Here is a 20,316-nt window from a genome sequence, read left to right as displayed (position 1 = left end):
CTTTATCTATACATACGAATGTTCGGTTTTTTTTATTCATGGGATTTTAGTACGGTTTCAGTAGGTTTAGTAGGTTAGGATTTTGTATTAATTGATTGTATTAATCCACCGTAGATTAAATTAAGTAAAATATTACAAACTTGGTATAGCTTTGATACTTTAGAGTTAAATTATACACTTAGGTACAAACCACATCGCGATCTACCGCAGTTATACTTTGCCTACCTAATAATATACTACTGCGAATCTCACGGACAACGCTTGTCGAGATGGCTCTACAAATGTATGGGTAGCGTCCTCTTAATATATTGTAGCACATTTACATTAAAAAAATAAAATTAAATAAAACGTGTGCATCGAGAACAGCTTTACATTATCCCAATTGAAATACCTAAATATACATAATCAATTCGAGTAGCGTTATTTTTATCTGCAAGAGTCCGTCTAAATGTATCTCCATGTGTGCTACAGCCAACATGATGACATCATCGCTGTTGAAATGTCGAATTATAAAGTAAGTAAATTATATTTCGTAGGAGGCGATTCGGCGGTGTTTATTTAATAATAATTGTTACAACGTTTTTTGGGGGTTTTTTTTCGTTCCGATATTCGCGAGAACTGAAACGAGGTTCGGGTTACCGTGTTTCGCAGCCGTATGGCTATATCTCCATATATATAGCCATATAGGTTATGGGTAGTATATTATATTGGGAGGTATACCACTAATTATTTTGACAGGGTGAAAAAGACGACCGACGCGCTTATCGATCGACGAAAAAATAATATATTATATTATTATACACACTACCAGTACACACGTGATGGCTATATATACGCGTTCATATAATATAATATGTTATTTTGCATGCGTGTCGAGCGCGCGTGAACGTTATAATAAAAAATCTTCGTGCACGTCTATAGGCTTATATTATACGCGTAGGTACGTAATACGAGTGGCTTACAAATTTTGATACTTGTCTTATTAAATTTCCAGATAAAGTAACACACGCGCAGCTGCAGAGTATAGGCATATACTTATTATATACCTAACTATATTATACAATTATTTACAGTACTGGCAGAATTTATCTAGGTACATTGTGTTTTTTATTTTTTGAAACAATTGATCTGTGCTACAGCGGCGGGTATAATTGTAACAACCGACCACAATAAAGGAATGAGATCGTCAGCGCACAGTAAACTAATTATTGTAATTTTGTTTATAATATAATAATAATAATATTATTATTATTATTATTATTATTATTATTATTATTATTATTATTATTATTATGATTGTCGTCGTTGTACGCGTAGTGTAGCGAAAATGTTGTTGTTCGTGTGTCTAATTTAATATTTAATATATTTATTATTTACACAAGTATAATAGTTGTATATACGTATCATTAATCTGCAAATGCATGGTTGGTGTGTACATTGAAATACATACAGAGTGATTCACCGAGCATATTCACTCTAAATGTTGTCCAGTTGTCCTTTACTCCTTTATTAATGAATTTATTCTACTCCTGATTTTTTTTTAAGTTGTTATAGTCGTAATAAGAGAACGTCGTACGTATGCATTACCTACTGGGAAGTGGGAGGGGTACATTGGTGTGGGGTATATTATATACTATTATAATAATTAAATAAATGCTTACAATATTAATAATTTTATAACGGTAATGTTTATGGAAAAAATTTGTTCAATCTTCCGTAGTTCGCGATGGTATTAATAATAGTAAAATATAAATATATACGTCTCAGTAATAGGGGCTGACTGCAGGCCATCTTTGTTTGGAATCGTTTTGTATAAGTAATGATTTACATTGAATTCAAATTGAATGCAGAGGTAGATACATTACAGTGACTTACTCAGTAACGAGGTACACTCAATACCAACAACTGGACAGCAGAGCGGTTACCTACTTTCCCAACTTTTTTTTTTATAAAAAATGTCCCGGTTATGATTATTTTAGTAATGCCTACTTGTGTACCTACTACGTATAAATAAGGTATTTCTAATTTTTATGATCTACATCAGAAACAACTGTCCAAATAACTGTATTAAGAAAATATGCAGGAAGACTTTAAATTTAACATTTCAAAATTAGTTCATCCTAATTTCTACAAATAACTTCAAGTGGCCCTAACTTATCAATCGTCATATATATATATAACACCCCCCCTCTCTTACAGCATGGAAATAATATAAATGTATTTACTATATTATATGCAATTATTATTAAACCCCATCCCCCAAATTAAAACTTCTGTCTACGGCACTGGGGTCACTGCCCATTGACTACCAGCTGGTAACATTACAGTGAGCTCCAGAATCAAAGTAACAAGTGCAATGTACACAGTACACATATTTTAATGGAGTCAACTGTTTAAGTCTTAAACTCATTAAAAGCTCGTTTTATAAATCCTAGTTCAGTGACTTTCAGCAGGAAACTTGAATATGAGCTTGAAAGCTCAAATTACGATTATATATGATTCCAGAATCATTGGTGGTACAACCGTATTATGCATACAGTATACAATAACGAGAAAAGTACCGCACAATGAGTAGGTAATTAAACCCTAAATAGGTATATGTGATTTCTAGGGCTAGGAAAATAAAGCACTAAAAACCTACAATAAAGGAATTAAAAAATTGCCAATAATGCTACAAAAAAAGCATTTTAACCAAGAAAATGCAACTAAAAAAGATTTGAACATTTTTAAGTTTAGCTGAAAAATATTTTTAATATCAAAAAATAATTTATTAAACACACTTTTATATATTCACACTAAGTAATTCTTAGAACAACTAAGCACAATTTATAAATATTGAAAAAAATAAATTAAACACCGTTTTATTAAATGTCGATAAATGTCAACGTATTACGTAACCACTACTCCCCACTCGGTAATCACTTTGACAAAATTTAAGAATCTATTTTCAGAAATATTTTCCGATAAGGCGATAATATTTCATTACGAAATCACGAAATAAGTATATATAATAATAAAATTAAAATAAATTAATAAATAATAATTTAGATAAATATGTACGTAAATGTTCTAAAAATGTAAAATATGCGTATAATTAACAAAAACTAATTAAAAAGCTAATAAACTGACAAAAAAGTACCAAAAAAAGCATTTATTAATGAATATCATAAGAAAATGCAAAAAAAGCAAAATCAAAATCACATATTTGAACTCTGTGATGAATGAATCGAATTTTGTTTTTGATTAGCTATGTAGTCCTGTAGTACTATGAAAGAAAATGCAAATGCTACAAAATCCTAGCCCTAGTGATTTCTATAGAACGACATTCCTATAGAATGAAATAGTAACACTTAATAACATTAAAGTCTAAACCAAAGCTGTCTGGTCAAGTGCTTCGTACATTTAATTGGATCGTTTTTGATCAAATTGTATCCCTATATATGCTTTGCTTTTTTTTATACTTTATCATATTTGAACAATTATAATTTATTTTAGGTACACAATATAAAAATATAATATAATAAGAAATCAACACACACATATATGTAGGTATATGAGATAATAAGTAGGTACATGGTAAATATAAATTATAAAACATAAAAATATAAAATGTACCCGGTACCATTGTACCCGTAGATATTAAAATATATTATGTATATTACACTGGACGTTTAATAGTAATATTATTTTTTGTTTTTTTTCTCGACATTCGTCCAGTCGCACTGCGTCTGCGGCGTTTGTGCAGGGACGCAACTGCATTCGGGCGCAATGTGCATCTTATACATTTTTCGACGTCTATACGATATACGTACCTAAATGTATCATTAGCGTGCGTAACGGCCGGTTTTTGTGTTGACTATATACCAATCAATAGGTAATGATATAGTAATAATCGGTTATTATTTTGCATCTCACGCCTTCGCCGTCGGGTTTATAATATATATACACAGCCATATATAAATATAACTCGTACCTACCAACGTATTATTTAACAACCTTACCTATATATGCCGATATAATATTATTATCATGTACCAATCGCGGTAGGTATAAGGCGGCAGGTATAAGTAGGCACACATCGTTTTTCCTACACGAGTGCATTTCGAAAATAAAACACTCGAACAAAACAATAACGCGCCGTGTACGTGTTTGTATATTACATCGTGCGTATTATGATTATTATTATTATAACGTGCGTTAAAAGGTGTTCGGTGTGTGATGCGTAAAATTTGTTTTACCCACAACAACAAAGTCAACTCCTCCTATATACACGCGCGCGCTTCGCATGTAGGTACCTATACTACGTTGTAATGTTTAAAAATGTTAACAATGAGGTGAGTGTGTGTGAGTCGCGTTAATGAATAGTATAGCTATAGGTGGACACTGGACACACACACACACACACACACACACACACACACACACACATATATTTAACGAGACGGGTGCCTATATCGTCGTAGGTCCGCTGGTGCGCCGTGGAGCAGACGAGGGGGGGGGATAATATATACCATATAATATTATATTATATGTATTGGGTGTATATAGGTAATATTATATTATATATATCTGCAGCCATCGATGATCGGTTTTCGACAAAATCAACGTTGCGTGGGGGCTCCACACACTGCAGCAGACAATCGATAACTGTTGATTAATAATTTTTAAACGCACCGAAAAAACTACAAGTCACTCTGCCTATAACCGATTACACCGGCACAATGCGTATAACGCGCTAACAAGCCGTCGACGGCCACGGACGAGCCATCCTCTTATTATAATATGTATATAGGTACGAGGGCTATATAATATTATACGTAGGTACCTACGTGTATAATATTAGGCGTAGTGGTAGGTAGTGTATACACGACATACATACACATAGTGTATACACACTATATATAACGCGTAGTATTATAACATATTATATTATATTATTGTCTCGTCGTGCGTGTACGTCGCCAGTTTAAATTATAATTATTACTCGTGTAGCCGTCGTGTGATCCATAGGTAAAGGTATACAGGGCGAACGTCGAGCGTACACATAATATTACAACACGTCAACGACAGCAGACCGGCTGGTTCAAAATATAAACGCAGCGAGCATTATAATATAGACTAGGCTGCAATTGGAGTGACTAATAACTTAAGAATAATAGCTAATATAGGTAAATACCTACAAAACCTGCAAGGCTGCAACTTCGTGTAAAAATGATAAAAAAAAAAAGTATTAAGTAATGATAATATATGATTATTATTATTATATGAAAATATGTATAAATGTGTAATGAATGTGAAATTTGCTTTGAACTAAAATTTTTGTATATGCACGTTTTTTGGTTTCCAGAGCATTATGGAATGTATTTGATTTTATACTGTAACAATAGATATTTTTTATTTTATTTTTAATCATTATCTTTTATATAACTATATACTTATTCGGATTGTTGAATGAATGCTTTAAAACATTCACATAGCACCGATGATCAATATGTCGGAATATTGAATATAGGTATATATATATATATATATCTATCATAGTATAATGCAATTGTTTTCAAAATTGCTGTCAATTAAAAACAAACTGACTTCCGAGTACCAATGTAAATTTAATTTATCTCAAAAAATAATTGTCACGAGTATTGCGCATTTCAGATGCAAGAAAATGGTAGGTAGTAGGTACCTATAGCATACCTAGCCACCAAAGTATAATATTGTATAATGGTAATGGTAAACTTTTGTTGTCACTCTTTTGAGTTTTGGTACCTATTTAAAATATTTGCTTATAATGTTTGTTGTGTATTATAATAATACATTTACCTAGCCTATAGTTTAGAGGACAGTGAGATTTCCGTTCTAAATAAAATATGAGAACATATAATTTATTATATTTTAATATGACGTATGTACTATGTGGGTATACGGGGTACCTACAATGGCTACAATAACCTACTACATACATCCTACTATGCTATACCTACAATAGGTACACGGTAAAAAAAATCAATCGTCACTCGTGGACCTCGAGAATCGCGTGTCTTAATATTGTGCAGCATAGTATAATATTATATACATTATATTACATAGTAGGCATCTATATATTACCTATATTAATTTATGCAATTATAATATTATTATATTAATATCATACAAATAAATATAATTAATACACCTATTACAGCTATACACCTATACACCTATTAAAACCTATATAACCTATATGTATATTAGTACATATTATTGTCGTTTTATATTTTTTACCATTATTTTAAAATTATGTTATACATAGATACGGTGACTAGGAGAATGTAATATTGTGCAGTACTTAGCCACTTGGGTATAGGTATAACGTCACACTCACCGACTTGACTATATTATAAATTATAATATTATATATATATCGGATTGGGCGCAGCCCCAAGTAGAAAACAAAATCTAAAAAACGTTCGGTCGATGTAGGTATACATAGGAAACAATTAATCAAACAAAAGACCATACCCGCTGTTTTAACAATTGGAAATTAATCAAGCTCTTGTCCCTGTGAATGGATAAAAGTTGCAAATCACGGTCCTGTGGTTATATGTATAATATAATATATAGGTATATGACGTATGGTATGTATATATAGGTATGTTTAAAGAGAGATTCCCATAAACCTATACGTGTAGCCCATATTATATGGGTACGCATGTATACGACGTGGGAGGCGAACAACACCTTTACGGTCCGCGGTCGTTACGATAGATTATCTACGTTATATATACCTAGGTATCATATATATATAATATAATATATCTATAATACTTCAATACTTGTGTGTGTGTTGCTTTATTATTACTACTATACACATCGCCTAATTGTCCCGAGTACCTATCTATAATAAATAATATATAATAATATTATATACTACGCGTACCTATAATGGTCTATATACCTATAACCAGCTATATGTACTATGTAGATATTATATATACTTACCTGTCCTATGTCCAATGGACCTTACATACGCATTGTGTAAACAAGTCTTTGACACGCGATTGAGACGGTTCTAACGATAATACTTCGTTACAATATTATAAAATATATATGTTCTATAATAATTATTACAATATTAAAATGTATATTATTATTGTGTACCTTCTGTGTACAAGTATCTATACTATTCTACTATATAATATATAGGTTTAAATTGTACAGACTGTTGCAGTAGTCGAGTGAAATTTATTATGATTTATTACGGAGTACAGTTTGGTGATACCATTCATGATGTGTCCGCTATATAATATAGGTAGGTGTAACATATACCTATGTGTTCGTACCTAACACTTAACAGCTATGTTACTACACTTCCTACATAACGATTTGAAATGTTCACCAATTATTTGATTAAGTATAAAATACCAAGTAAAGTAATATTCAATATTATTATACAATTTTCAAAACTTGTGTCCCTGGACGTTCATCAATTCATAGGAGATAGGTACAAGGTTGAATGCATAATTTGAAAATTGCATGTTTACTTCTATGTCATATAATTTTATTACAGGTCCCTTAATAGTTAATAGGCAGCTATTAATTATATATATGAAATACCAATAGTAGGTCTATATTATAGGTAAAATAGGATTATTTATATTTTATCAATACTGAATTTTGTTTTTAAATTAAACCATTTGTTATCTAAAATTAGAGTTATTTTATGTTTCAAGAATTGACACTATTTCCATATATTAAGTTTGAACATTAAGCTATTTGTACCTATTATTATTAGGTTAGATTAAGGCTATTTGTACCTATTCATAGTTTGATATTTGAGCGTCGACTGTGAATTTCGTTAGCATCTTATAAACATGCCATACTTAAGTATAGGCACAAATAAGGTGCCCTTTACTGCACTTTGATAGAAATCAAACACCCCTTAATTTCGATAATATACCTATTATCTAATTTATTTCAATTTTGCATGCACATAAACAAGTAAACAACATACGTATAAAAACATGTTCATATAATATCATTATGAAGTACATTATAATCTATTTTATACATATATATATATATATATATATTACGTGAACGATCTTTTGCCACCGAACAAAGATCGAATACCTAAATTAGGTCAAAATTGTTGTAAGACCAATTTAATGAAAATTTGGGAATAATTATTATTTGAATCAAAAAAAATTATGAATATTGATATGTTATACTATTATTACTCTAATAAATTATAATTTACCTATAGCATTTGCCAATGAGTGATATAATATAACAGGGGTAGCCAGCGACAAGAGAGTCACGATCAGAAAACTGTAATGAAAAATAATATGAACAGCAGGAAAAAGAGTACCAGCTAGTACCTGTTACCATTCACCAGGGTGTGCATTCAAAAAACAAAGTTTATTTTTAGCGTTTGAAAGTAAAACATATCCTACAAAATGAATGTATAATATATATGCATTTAGAATTATATTAAGCATTATTTTTTTTTCGTTTTCAGCAATACCCAGTTGCTATTTTTGTGTGCATTACTACACACTTTGTGCACTATGAAAAATAAAAATGTACACCTGCCACCTAAGATTTTATAAAGATCAGGTAAGGTTCCATGTTCAACCATACTGTAGATGTAAGATTAAAATAAAATATTGTTAAGATAAAAAAATAATTGCGTGGTCAAAAATAATAACAATGATATCTTTATATGTAAAAATAAATGTTTGTATATGTCATATTTATTCATTCCTAAACGGCTGGACCGATTTTGATGGCATTTTTGGTATGTGTTTGAGTTGTTTCCTGGATGATTTAGGTTCACGATTGGACTCAACAGGTCCAACTTGGATAGGTGCTTAAACAGGGATTTTGAGATTATCGATGGAAATTTTTGTTTATAAATGGTTGCTATTAGTTATAGGAGAAATAATAATTAGTAGAAATAAGTAATTTATTTGTATATTGGTTACCATTGGTTAATCGGGCAGATCAAGCATACATACAATCGAATTTTCGCACGATGCCTACTTGATATGTTGTCGCACATAGTCCGCGAACCGACGCATGCAGATATATCTACAATTATTCGTTTTTGGATTGCAACAAATTAAGAAAATCGTTTGATGAAAACTCTTTAATATACGACTGAAAATCCAATGTCAACAAAATTTAAACTTCTAAAGCTCATCAAAAATTTGTTTGACATTCCAAAAAACTTTTTTTGGTTAAAGGTAGGAAAACTTATGAGGAATATTATGTTAAATGTGCATATTTTAGATATAAATAGAAATAATTTTATGAATTTCTAGCTCAAAATAGTTCAGAAAAGATGCTGAAGTTGAAAATCGAACTATATATTCTACTATTTCTAATATATATTAATTTTACAGACAAAAAAAACACACATTATTGTAAAATCAATACATATTCATTGCTCCACATCAGAATCTAAAATGAAAATCTTAAAGCATTTTACATTTAATAAACATAATGTACTTTGTAAGAATGTATACGATATTGTATACAATTTGACAAAGGCGGGCATTACCTAACTAGTTAGATTATTTTTTAATCAACTTATGAACTTAACTAGTTTAATTTACAGTTGAAATAACTTAGCTTTTCTCAGTTGATTTTAAAAAATCAAGTTAAAAACATTTTAAAATTTTTCGTTTATACGTAAATATTACTACATCAGTATAAAATAAAAATAATCCAATCCAAAAACACAAACATTTCTGTTCTATTTCTTGATAACATAATTTTGTCTATATTATATATTAATATATTTTATTAAGTTGTAAATTATATATTATGTGAGTTGCAATAAATTATAAATGTTTTTAATAAAATTATTAATTTTAAATTACAAATTGACAATTGTTATGTTTTAATGTTACATAACTTATAATATATATGAAGGTCATGTACTCATCATTATGTATTATGACATTCAATTGCTATACGATATAAAAAAATATATTTGTTAAATTATTAATTTGAGATGAGTATAGTTTAAATTATTAAATAATAGTAAAGTAAAAGTAAAGTAATGGTATATACTTATCTATATAGTGTACATCATGATAAAAGTTTAATAAAATTATTTTTTAAAATTTATAAATTATAAATTAGAAAGACACATTCACTCTATGTGATTTACATACTAATTAAAAAAGCCTAAGCCTAACCTAACCTAACCTACCTATAAAGAAAATCTTGCATATACCCTAATTAAAATGTTATGTTTTAAGTATTTTATTGCAATGATGTGTGATTTATTTATGTAAATGACTATTTTCTAGTATTAAATGTAATTTAGATGTTACATTTAGCTCCTCTATAATTGATAAGACATTTCTTCCACTTGATTGATACTTTAAGAGTTTGGAAGGTTAATTATTTAAAATTCTCAATAGTTTTAAGTTTTAACACTACCACATGTTATTATTTCAGTTAAATGTTAATCTACGACTGTAAATTGCAGTGGCAAATGCTGATTCCAATGTATGAGCATGCTCATTTATCATAATGTATTATAGCTCTATTTAAATTATATATAAGACTTAAATTTAATTAATATTAATTATACTACTTTAATTTTTATTATATTAAAATATTCATTGACGAAGCGCGACCGACTGAGCATGCCTTGGGTGGTTAGTACCGTGGCTAGAAATAACCGGTATTTCAGAGCGATAATACGCGTCGTATAGCTTCCAGCGCACACAGTTATCGCATGCTCTGTCAGTAAATATTACTGACATAATAAATGATACAGATAAGTATACCAGAAATAGATGACATTTTTCAATTTTTGTCATACATTATGATTTTCCTAAATACGTAATATTATATTATTGATGACAAAATAATTTTTGTATTTTTATTAATTATTACGTTTTTATTGTTGAGCATGCCTGGAGAATTAGCCACTGGTAAGTTGTATATGTAACTAGGTATAGGTTTTAACAAAATCGGTTTTAGATATTATTTAGTTAATTTCAGAAGTAGGTATTTAAATTCAAATCCGATAATTTAACACTACATGTTCTAAAATCTCAGCTATATAAGGGATCGGTCAAATTAACAAATAATTGTTATGCACTGTTAGGTAGGTAGGTCACAGGCAGGTAATTCTATTATGGGTACTTACAATCTTCAACTAAAAAAGTTTGAGTAAAGTTAATAGTTGTACCTAGGTAGTAATGTAGTATTAGTAAAATTGTGTTGGTACATTATTAAGGTACAATGTAAGGCGGCCATTAATTTGTTAAAAAGTTAAAGTTAAGTAACTAAGTTATTTTTTTTACTTTTTAACGTAACTAGTTATTAATTTTTGTCCTTAACTTTTTATAGTTAATTATTATTATTGTGCAGTTAAGTTAATTTTCTTTTCGTGTCATGCGAAACCAACTAGAAAATAATGATTCGATGACTCTTTTTTGATTTTGGTCAAATTTTTCTAATTATGTTTTACAATAATCTAATTGTTTGGCGTTTGCAGTGTTGAAACGCCTTGATGAATGTTTGTATAAATCAAAATACTAGGGCAGTTTATGACTTAAAAATATTGTAAATTGAAAAAAATTAACTTTTTTTAACTGAGTTAAGTTTATTTTCTATCTTAACTTTAAACTTATCTAGTTAATTTAACTTTTAACTTAACTGAATTTAATTGTAATAACTTACCTTGCCACAATTAATTATTTTCATTAACTTACCCACCTATGTAGTATTTCTATATTCATATTTTTTACCTATTGCAAAAGACAATATTATGATTTACCAGGTACTTATCTATAAAATAACTATTAATAGGTGTATGACAAGATTGGTTGAGTAGGTACTTGAGAAACTGATTAAGTAATTAGTTTAGTAGAATTATAATATCATATGGCTACATAGTTTTTGAGTAAAACGAGAGGAAACTTATTCGGTTATTCATTTGGAAAAAAAAATTACGTTCAACCAAGACATTTTTTATCATTACCTGAGTACTTAAATATTTTAATTGTATAATATTGTAGTCCACTAAATTACCTCATGTATGTGGATATAGTTTTAGTTATTATGCTAAAAATTGCATGCATGTGTCGAGGAAGATAGGTAGGTAATAAGGTACCTATATGATAAATATTTTGAATTAATATAGATGCATGGAAGGAATTATATTAAATGCTCCTGTTGTCATTAAAAATAATTGTAATGGATTTCCTGAATAATTTGTTCTACTATAGATTTATTAATAAAATTAAAATATCATTGTTTCTTCAATGCCTATATTTGTTGGTAATTAAGCACCTATACCTACTAACCTAATTTATATTTAATTCCCATTTACATTATTACCTAACTTTGCGATTTGCACTATAATTGTTAACTAGTATTATTTCATATACTATGTAATAAAGAAAACTGTACAAAAATATTAAGGTACAATTGAACCAAATATTTCATTTTAAATACCTACTTTAAAATGTTAATTATTTTTTAAATAACTATAAATTGTAAATATGAAATATAGATTCGTGTTTTTTATAAATGTTAATAATATTTAAATATATAATATATATTATTAATGTATAAATTATAGGTATACGTCATAATATCAACAATATTTAATATACATTTTAGAACGTTAAAAAACGTAAACCTATGAACTATATATGTAAGCATTAAATAGGTAGATATATCATGAATGAAAACATTTGAGCACCCCGTGACAAAATTATTTGACCGCCACTGCCTACAGAGCCTAACTAAGGCATACCTACATGCTTAAATCATATAAGAAGTATACATAGGTAGGGACAGCATGTATCTACCATTCATTGTAAGGACCAAATAATCTATATTAACAGCTAAAACTTAAACTGACAATTTGATATACCTTCAACTTCTATTAATTAATTAAAAAATATTTTAGGTTATGAGCGACGAGCGCATCGAAAAAAACATGGACCAATTGATGTTACAATTGTGTCTTTTTTCCTATCTATTATCAACTTTTGGGGCAGAACCAAATCACTGATTTTCTACTCTCAGTAGTATTCAAAAGCATTGGGTAAATGAAAATAGAAATGGGAATTTTAAAGCCAAACCAATTTCTTCCAAAATTATTTTTTTATGTAACCCAAAAACAATAAACATTTAAATGTTCACCGAATGTTATTGATTATTACTTATTACCAATGTTAACCATTTTCCAAACATTAATACATTTCAACATTTTTTACTCCTTGAGAAATTTTTTTTTATTTTATATTCTTTATATATTATATATATTTATAACTATTGTCAGAAGTTACAAAATTTACGCATATCATTAAAATCCTAAAAATTTGTAAATTATTTTTCAGTTAGAAATGGTACAAAAAAAAAATGGGGAAGTGGGTGTCGCTTTGCTGTACAATAGTCATAAATGAGTGACTGTAATGGATGGTATTAAATTTTAATTCAATGGTATAATATCATTATATATGAAAAACGATTCTGAGCAGAGATAGTTTGTCAGCATAGTATATTTTTTATTATATTTAAATTGTTTTTATTAATACGGTAACTGGTAAGTTGAATTAATATAATTTGTGTATACTGTATAATAATATACCTAATAAGTTTCAAGTACCCACAAATAATATTTTTTAAATATAAAACAAAACTTAAATCGTTCTTCTTCATTTAAATATCTAATTTTGTTTAAATTTAAACATAAAATAACTATAAAAACTGTTTTTATATTTTTATATTCGTTGGTTATTCTATAACCAACAATTATTTCAGCTACTCATCATGTACATAGATATAAAAAATTAAAAATTAAAATTAAAATAAAACACACATAATTGTAAAATAAATACATTTATCGCTTTGCTCAGAATCTAAAATATTTTTTGCAGAAAGAGCTCATATTTAAATATTGAATAGAAAATTTCTCATAAGTTTTTCTATTTTTAACAAAAAAAAAGTTTATTGAAACGTAATGCCACAGTACTGGATAATAGCCATGAGACTTTTCGATTTTCATTAATATATTATTTTAATTATGAATATTAATTTTCATTTATATATTATAACTTTAAATAAAATTAATGATACTTATTAGACTTAACTACTGCAGGCTAGAGATCGACATCTTTAGAAAACTAAAAGGTATAGAAAATTAAATGAATTAATCCTGGATAATTAATTTTAGAATAATATGAAAATGCAGAGTTATGGGCCAAAATGTGTTCAATTTACCTAGTATTACTAAAACGACAATCTATTATAAAGTAGATATACTTATGCTAGGTTGACACATCGTCTTTACTCATTTTTCATTTAAGTCCAATGATTTTTATTAAATTCAAATTTAACATATCCATTACAATGACATAATTGATAATTACTGTCTACCCAGGGGTAAAGCAAAGTCAGAGCGCGAGAGCGGTATCCACTTGTCAACCTTTCTGAATATTATCATAAATTAATAATATTCTCAAGAGTAACGTAAGAATATAGTGAGCGGCCAAAGTCCACAAGTCTTTTAAAATATAATCATATCTTTTACTCAACACATTATATCACCACATCAGTTTATGAATAGTATATTTACGACAAATCAATAGTAAAAACAATAATTACTGATCTTCATTAGAAAAATATGATTTTACATCAGTTTTTGAAAATAAATATTTTTGAACTCTAAATATACAATTAAATATATGCATTTTGAATAAAATATACGAAAAAAAAATATTTAGTCGATTGTTTATGACTAAGTTGAAGACTTAACGAACAACTAATTTATTTGGACTACTAAAGGAAAAAAATATGCTAATGCATTGAAATCCTAGAATTAATTATAATAATAATACATTCATATTAATCTTTTTAATAAAAATAATGTCTGAATTTTTTACATTATTTGAAATAAAAACTAAATCATATTAAAATATTAAGTAATAATCAAAAAAAAATGTTGACAGGGAAGAGGTCCTTGAGCCTTCGCATATACTAATTATATACTATATTATCTTAAAGGGATTCATGTTCAAGAAAATACTAAGAACCCTTTATAAAGAGACATTTAAATTCATAGAAACTAGATAGGTACTACCTATCTGACAAGAATAATATTGAAATTAAATTTATGATTGCTATAAAATAATATTAGCTATGAATTAAGATCATAAACTTGCACATGAAAAGAAAAATGGTGAAAAAAATTCTTTATATTACAGATTTCTAAATAATAAAGAAACCAATTATAAAATGTTGACAATTTGTAATATAATTGGATAATTAATGAATTATAGTTTAATATATTAAAATATAATTTGTTTTAACATTGTGAAAAATCCAAATTAGAAATAATTTGTTTTACATTTGCAATCCAGGAAGGCTCAGTAGCATTATCATTTGATAGAAGTGTGACTAAATTAACCATAAATGTGTCGATATTTTCATTAGTAGGTGGCTCAGTGGTATCTAAAAAAATAAAAAATATATTTCAAATATCATAATTACAAATTTAACTTTGAAATAATAAACAAGATTATAGATAAAATAATATATGATTTGACTATTTTTAATCATTTTTAAATGAACAAATACCTCAACATTATACTTTATTAAAATATACTAACACTAAGATTCATATTTTATTTATTTTTCTAAAATGTAATGGATCACATAAGAATTTTTAATATGTTAAGGTACATATATAAATAACCACTTATTAATAATCAAAACTGATTTCTAAAATTTTGTTTGCCATCATTTTGAAAATTAGCCAGAATTAAATACATAAACAAGGGGTAACAGAATAACCTGACAAATGAAGTAATGTTAATTGTTCTAATCAATATTTTTGATTGAAGAAAATGTGTATATAAATACTGTATACAATTTTTGTTTTTAATAATGATAAAAAAAATTTTAATGAAAGTTCTTTTCTCAAAATTTTCAAATATAAATTTTGTAAATTTATTTTTTATAAAATATTTTACGGTAAAAATTCCATTGAGTAAGTCGAATTTTAGTTGAGTATTTTTGCAGTTTATTAAAATATCAATAGTTTTTGGAATAAACTAATTAAAAACATAATAACATTTAGAAAATATTATTCTTGAGAATTTTCAGATATATGTAAATTCTAAATTATTCATTATCAATATAATTTTCAAAATTTTTTTAGACGTTTAACTAGTATCAATTTTTCATTTTTTAGGTCTTTTCGTTACTTCCTGTGCACGTTTAAGACTGTGGAAGGAGAAAAAAATTGGTCAGCATTTTGATACATTAAAATACAAGACTGTAGAAGTGTTATACTATGGGCAGTTTAAACTTTAGACAGCCAATCCTTATAAATCTCCTATTCATTGTTAATTTTGCACAAGTAACAAAGCAAACTAAAAAAATTAAGATGCAATTCGCCTTTCTTTGATGACCTAAAGATTGTGCATATTTTATTTATTCATTATTTATCTATTAGATAACCGTTAAAATAATAGTTTAAAATGTTATCTTGTCAAGAGTTCAAAAAAAGAAAATAATTTAAATTAAAAGGTGCTCAATAAAATGGATTTGATCTACAACTGTTATTAATTATGGGGACAGTCATATAAATACATATTACCTATATAGCTTTAAGAATATGATTAAAAATATAAAATTGTGGAAGTGTTATACTACGGGCAGTTAGAACTTTAGACAGCCGATCCTTAGATATCTCCCATTCATTGTTAATTTTGCACAAGCAACAAGGCAAACTAAAAGAATTTAGATGCAATTTGCTCTTCTTCGATGATTTAAAGTTTGTGCATATTTAATTTTATCATTATTTATTTACAGTAGGACCTCAATTAACCATGTCTCGATTATCACTGTTCCCAATAAACCATGATCACTCTCCTGAAAATTTGTATGTACCAAAATTAAAGGCATAAGCGTGGTAGGCAGTATATTGTACGTAGGTTAAGAACAATAAATAATATCTGGACCGAATTTTAAATAGTTTTATTAAGGTCAGCTAAATATTTAATATTACATATAAGTTATCGAGAAACGTAATGACTTTTTTTGCGATAACATTACATACACACATGTGAACATATACTATAACATTGTACACACGCATGCATATAAAATAATATAATATTGTACATTATTGTAACTCGTTAAATTAAAAATCTCGATTAACCGTAGTTTTCATATATCCCTTCCTAGTGTGAACCCCTTCCCTATAACATTAGCCCGGATAATTGAGGTTCTACTGAATTAGATAACTGTTAAAATAGTAGTTTTAAAATTAGACTTGTAAAAAGTTCAAAAAAAATATAAAAATAGTAAATCAAAGGATGCCCAGCCTAGTAACGTTAATTTAATCTACAACTGGTATTAATTATGAGGACAGTCACATAAACACATGTATAACTTTAAAACCCGGATTAAATATTCAAAATTGTGGAAGTGTTATACTACAGGCCGTTAGAACTTTAGACAGTCAATCATTTGAGAACTCTCATTCATTTTTTATATTGCACAAGTAACAAGATAAACTAAAAAATTATAGATGGAATTTGTCATTCTTCGATGAACTAAAGATTTTACATATTTAATTTCACCATTATTTATTAGATAACTAAAATAGTATAACTTAGAATCTAACTTAGAATAGTATTAAAAAATACATTTATTTTGTTAATTTTAAATATTTACCTGGGAACGCAATGTTAGCAAAAGCATCTAGAAGTAGAGATCGTAATTTAATTAAATATTGTTCATACTTTGAACATCCAGCTTTAAGTTTTTCAGTGTTAGCCATTAAATTGTTAATACCATTTTGCATATTTTCAATATGTTTATCTAAGACAGATACTTCTTGTCCTTGATCTGTTACCTTTTTACGAAGGTATCGAAGTTCACTGTCTCTACCTATAAAAAAATAACAGTAAGTAAATTATATTAAATAGGTAAAAATGTAAAATAAAATAAATACTAACCTTTATTGAAGTTTAAGAAATCATCAGAATATATAGGTATGTCATAAACTGTATTAATATTATCAATAGCTGGCTTATCATTTTTTATTTCTTGATCCTAAACAGAATAAATACATATTTGTCAATAACTATTAACAATTAATTCACATTTTTAAAATATCCTATATATTATATAAATTATATTTTGCATGTAACTATTTTTATTAAAATCTCTAACATAGAAAAATGAATATAATAATACCTTTTTAAATTTGTTATCACTAGATGGTCTTTCTTTTTTTATTTCTTGTTCCTAAATAAAATAAATATACAGATATTAATAATTATATTAAATTTACAAATATCAATAATTATTAACAAAAAATTTGTAATTTTGTAAAATCTTAAACTGTATTATACATTATTTTTCAAGCAATTTCTTTATTCAAATTTAAAATATAAAAAAATTTTTTATAATGTAACCTTTTTTAATTTGTTATCACTTGATGGCTTTTCTTTTTTTAATTCTTGATCCTAAACAGAATAAAAACATAGTTAGTTAACAATTAATAACAATGATATAGTATAATTTTCTAAAATCTTAAATTGTAACATATATTTAAATGCAAATATCTTTATTGAAAGCTCCAATATAATATAAAATACAATATTTAACCTTTTTAATTTTTAACTGTAAAATATAGTGTATAATTAAATTACTATTTGTTACTTGAAATAATGAATTCATGGAACAAATTAATGAATAAAAAGTTTGTCAAATAGTTATCAAGTTTAAAAAAATATTTAACTAAGTAAAATATTTTTTAAACGTAAAGTAAATATTTTAGTGGGGACTAAGATGTCATAAATAATATATTAATTTTATATCTATTTATGAAAATAATATTAAGTAGTTCAACTAACTTCTTGGTTATGGGTATTAACTTTTTTTTTTTTCAATTTGCGTTGAATAAAATTTTTGTATGCATCAGTCTTTTTATAAGCTGCTAATTCTTCAACATATTTAACTCGTTCTTGTTCAGCGGCTAAGAGATAATGCTAAACAAATTTTAAATAATATAATATTTCATTAAAATAATAATTTTAGTTCTTTTTATACTGTGTCTCAAAGTAAAATACACATTTCCTTCCTGGGGCGCGTATCTCCCACATAATGGCATAGGTAGTGATCGGTGGAAGAGGAAAAAAGTTTGTTGTACCGGTGTATTCTACTTTAAGACAGCAGTTTGATGATAATTTAAGGATAGTTTTCTAAATAGTTAGTTGTTTTTACTGATGGTCATATGACAATAGTTTATAATTTAATACAAAGCAATTACTTGTTTTTTATCGGCCGTCAACTGATTCCATTCAGTAGCTAATACTTTGGTTATTTCAGCAAATGGTAAATTGGGATTTTCTGAACGAAATTGTTCACGTCTATCATTTAAAAATCGTATGTACCCTGTAAATATAGGTAAATAATTTATCTTGGTAGTTTATATATATATCGAACTAAAACAATTAATTAGTAAGTATTTAATTACCAGAATGTGGAGGTCTTGGAGCTGTTTTGTCACGTAAACACTTTCTACGTTTTTTACGTTTTACGTTATTTTTATCAACTTTTTTAGACATACCATTTTCAATAAATGTATCATCTTGATCTACGATATTTAAAAATTAGAAATATGTAATAGGCACGCAATGGCATATGCCTTTTATTAAAATACAAAATTATAAACATGAGTACCTGATATATCCATAGACTCGGTGTTTTGAGATTCCATCGTTGTAATTATTCAAGCTGGCTCTGTTTATTAAAAAGACTAAGCGTAAAAATATTCATAAAGCCAACAGCTTTCAACATTGCTCGTTACGACCACATTCAAAATAAGGAGAATAGTAAGTTACCATAACCGTGAAAATTGTAAAAGTATTGATTTTTACATCGTACAAAAAGCGCACTCACAAAACGATGGAATAGTGGAAATAGTAGAAATGTGGTCAGTCATGTGGATTCTGGATACACTACACTAACACAGTACACAAACACACTACATAAACATCATAATACTATTATGCATAAGCAGATTCGGCATTCGTAATGAATTTCCTATAAAGACTAAACACACACTTTTAGGCCAACGAAACGGAGAGAGAAACGATGGTTCTTTCTCGCACAGTAGCTTCAGAGCAACAAGGAAACTAAAATTGAAACAAGAGAGAAAAGAGATGTTAACAATGGTATCAGTGAGTTGTTGTGTTGTCGAGTTTATCAAACATTTTAATATCAATCATATCAAAGTAGATACTGAACACAAGTCACAACCACGATCTTGTTATATAAGAC

General features: G+C 27.4%; 1 protein-coding gene across 1 annotated transcript; it reads right to left on the bottom strand.

Annotated features, from left to right (window-relative positions):
- Positions 1–15,250: 15,250 nt before the first annotated feature.
- LOC100161069 (high mobility group protein 20A-like) lies at positions 15,251–20,022 on the bottom strand. The gene is given in 9 exon segments (NM_001293369.1): positions 15,251–15,468; positions 17,701–17,916; positions 17,985–18,081; positions 18,226–18,276; positions 18,447–18,497; positions 18,888–19,022; positions 19,304–19,428; positions 19,511–19,630; positions 19,717–20,022. Coding segments are annotated over 9 exon segments (978 nt in total). The 5' UTR covers positions 19,754–20,022; the 3' UTR covers positions 15,251–15,322.
- Positions 20,023–20,316: the final 294 nt, after the last annotated feature.

The sequence above is a fragment of the Acyrthosiphon pisum genome, chromosome X, assembly GCF_005508785.2.
Source record: "Acyrthosiphon pisum isolate AL4f chromosome X, pea_aphid_22Mar2018_4r6ur, whole genome shotgun sequence".
NCBI classification, from domain to species: Eukaryota; Metazoa; Arthropoda; class Insecta; order Hemiptera; family Aphididae; genus Acyrthosiphon; species Acyrthosiphon pisum.
This window is presented reverse-complemented; position numbering and strand designations above follow the sequence as displayed.